General features: G+C 41.6%; 1 protein-coding gene across 1 annotated transcript; it reads left to right on the top strand.

The window, feature by feature from the left end:
- LOC107422673 (hydroquinone glucosyltransferase-like) lies at positions 1 to 1,673 on the top strand. The gene has a single exon (XM_016032149.4). It carries the CDS (start codon positions 55 to 57, stop codon positions 1,477 to 1,479), a length of 1,425 nt encoding a protein of 474 aa, XP_015887635.2. The 5' UTR covers positions 1 to 54; the 3' UTR covers positions 1,480 to 1,673.
- Positions 1,674 to 2,746: the final 1,073 nt, after the last annotated feature.

Below are 2,746 nucleotides of genomic sequence, written 5' to 3'. Positions count from 1 at the left end.
ATTCTCAATCAAATATCCATTATTAGACCAACGAAATTGATTTTATCATTCGTCATGGCAATGAAGAAAAAATCTCACATAGCCATTTTCCCAAGTCCTGGATTTAGCCACTTGATCCCATTCGTCGAGTTCGCTAAACGTCTTGTTCTACAACACAACAACTTCCACGTCACTTGCATAATACCCACCGATGGCCCTCCATCCAAAGCCACCAAAGCCATCGTTGAGTCCCTTCCAACCTCCATCGACTCCATTTTTCTCCCTCCAGTCAACTTTGACGGTATCGCACCTGGGCTCCAGGTTTTCCTCACCGCTACTCGCTCTCTTCCGTCCCTTCGACATGTTTTGGAGTCTTTGGTCTCCAAAACCCACTTGTCTGCTTTCCTCACCGATATGTTCGGAACTGATACATTAGATGTTGCTAAGGAATTCAATATCCCTCCCTTTATTTTCTTTCCTTCACCGGCTACGGCTTTGTCCCTACTTATGATCACGCCAAAGCTGGACGAGACAGTTTGCTGCGAGTTTAGAGATTTGCCGGAACCGGTGGAGATTCCCGGATCCATACCCATCCATGGTAAAGATCTTCCCCAGCCGTATCAAGACAGGAAAAGCGAAATGTATAAACGCCTTATAAACCTTGCCAAACAGCTCAATCAAGTGGAGGGTATTGGGGTAAATACATTCACAGACATGGAGTATGGAGCTATAAAAGCTCTGCAAGCGCAACAAGGAGAACCAAATAGCGTTATTAGTCCCCCGGTTTATCCAATTGGACCGATTATTCAAACCGGTTCAAGCGGTACTGAAGCTAATGGGTCAGAATGTTTAACATGGTTAGACAATCAGCCACGTGGCTCGGTCCTATATGTCTCGTTTGGAAGCCGTGGGACCCTCTCTGCCGAACAGCTGAAGGTGTTGGCCTTGGGTTTGGAAATGAGTGGACAAAAGTTCTTGTGGGTTGTCAGAGGACCAAACGAGCTTCCCAGTGCTGCTTATCTTAATGGTCAAGGCGATTTCGACCCTTCTGAGGTTTTACCAAATGGGTTTTTGGAGAGGACTAAGGGACAGGGACTAGTGGTTGCATCGTGGGCACCACAAATTGAAATCCTGAGGCATGGCTCAACGGGTGGGTTCCTAACCCACTGTGGTTGGAGCTCCACACTTGAAGGTGTTTTGTTTGGTAAACCGCTAATTACTTGGCCACTCTTTGCCGAGCAACACATGAACGCAATAATGCTGGTGGAGGTTCTGAAAGTGGCGTTGAGACCAAAAGCTAATGAAAATGGGTTGGTGGAACGCGAGGAAATTGCCAAAGTTGTTAGGGATCTAATTGAAGGGGAAGAGGGGAAGAGGCTTGGACAACGGATGAATGACCTGAAAGATGCAGCTAACAGGGCACTGAGCAAAGATGGGTCTTCCACAAGGGCACTTTCTGAATTAGCATCCAAGTGGCAAAATGTGGAAGCTCCCAAGTAGAACTATATATCACAATCATTTTTAATTCTGTTTGTGTGTTTTCCTTTTTTTTTTTTTTTTTTTTTTTTTTTTTTTTTTTTTTTTTTTTTTTCCCTGATAATGCTTGTTTCTCTTTCTCGTTTCAACTATGTTGCCTAAAGACAATATGTATTGTCGTCTCATAGATTTAATTTTTTTTATATGGATTTCAAGAATCAATAGCCAGACAAACTTTTCGAATTTCCTACACAAAATTAGAGTAGTTGAAAACTCCTCCTTTCCGCTCAAACTTTTGAAGCTGTGGAGCGCATATTGCAAGTGAGTACCCATTCACGAGGGGCAAACGCCCCAAAGATATACACAAAGATTATAGTCTTTCTGCTGAAATATTGATCTCCATAACCCCATTGGCAGAAAAATACTTGATGCTTTAGATTTCAAGTGATGAAGAATTAACGTTCAACTCCTTTATACCTTCAAGTCCACAAAGGTGTAGATTCTTGAGCGATTTGCAGCTACGAATCCATTCACATAATGTCTTTTCTGAAACCTTAAGACAATTCAAAGACAATGTCTAGAGCTGAGCACCGAAATAAGTCTCCGGCAGCCTTAAACTGCCACCCCCCACATCCAATTCCAAATCTGTTAAAAGAAGCAGAGCACAAGACTTGCGCAGACAAATTGAAGGATGAAATAGAGTTGAATTTCACAAAAATACTTGTGACGGTTAATTTGTTGCCTGAATCAACCAAGTTGCTATGCATCAATCAACACCGTTTTGAATAATAGTCTTTTTTAAGATTGGCAAGGGTAATGTCTAATTTGAAATCTCTGTATACCAACCACACCATTTGTGCATAGTCACACGCTTGGATGGAAAATTGCTGACTCTTGCGAAATCAAGGTCATCACGGAATCTTTTTATACGGATGTTCAAGAATGGCAATGACAAAACAAGATTTTGGAATTTCCTAGATAAGGTGGCGGCGATTCGTGTAACATCCTTAAAATCATTAAGTAGTTCAATAATGCGATGCAATATGAAGTCCGGAAGGTTGCTCAAACATGCCAAATTGTTTGGTGCTTGACCGTGGCTGTTCTATAAAAATAAAATTAAGATTGATATTATTCTAAAGCGTTAAGACAGACTTGGACAACCTGCATATATACGCAGAGATCTCCTGGATTTGAAGCTTGAAGAGACAGAAATCTGAATGAACACGGAAACTGAAACGTGAATTAGGCAATACAAAGTTAATTGGGAGGCTTATAATTAAAACACTAAATA

This window comes from Ziziphus jujuba, chromosome 7 (assembly GCF_031755915.1).
Source record: "Ziziphus jujuba cultivar Dongzao chromosome 7, ASM3175591v1".
Taxonomy (NCBI): domain Eukaryota; kingdom Viridiplantae; phylum Streptophyta; class Magnoliopsida; order Rosales; family Rhamnaceae; genus Ziziphus; species Ziziphus jujuba.
The sequence above is the reverse complement of the archived record's forward strand: the minus strand, read 5'-3'. Positions and strand labels throughout refer to the sequence as shown.

Coding starts and splice junctions, on each gene's coding strand:
- LOC107422673 (XM_016032149.4), top strand. CDS start 55: ATGGCAATGAAGAAAAAATCTCACATAGCCATTTTCCCAAGTCCTGGA.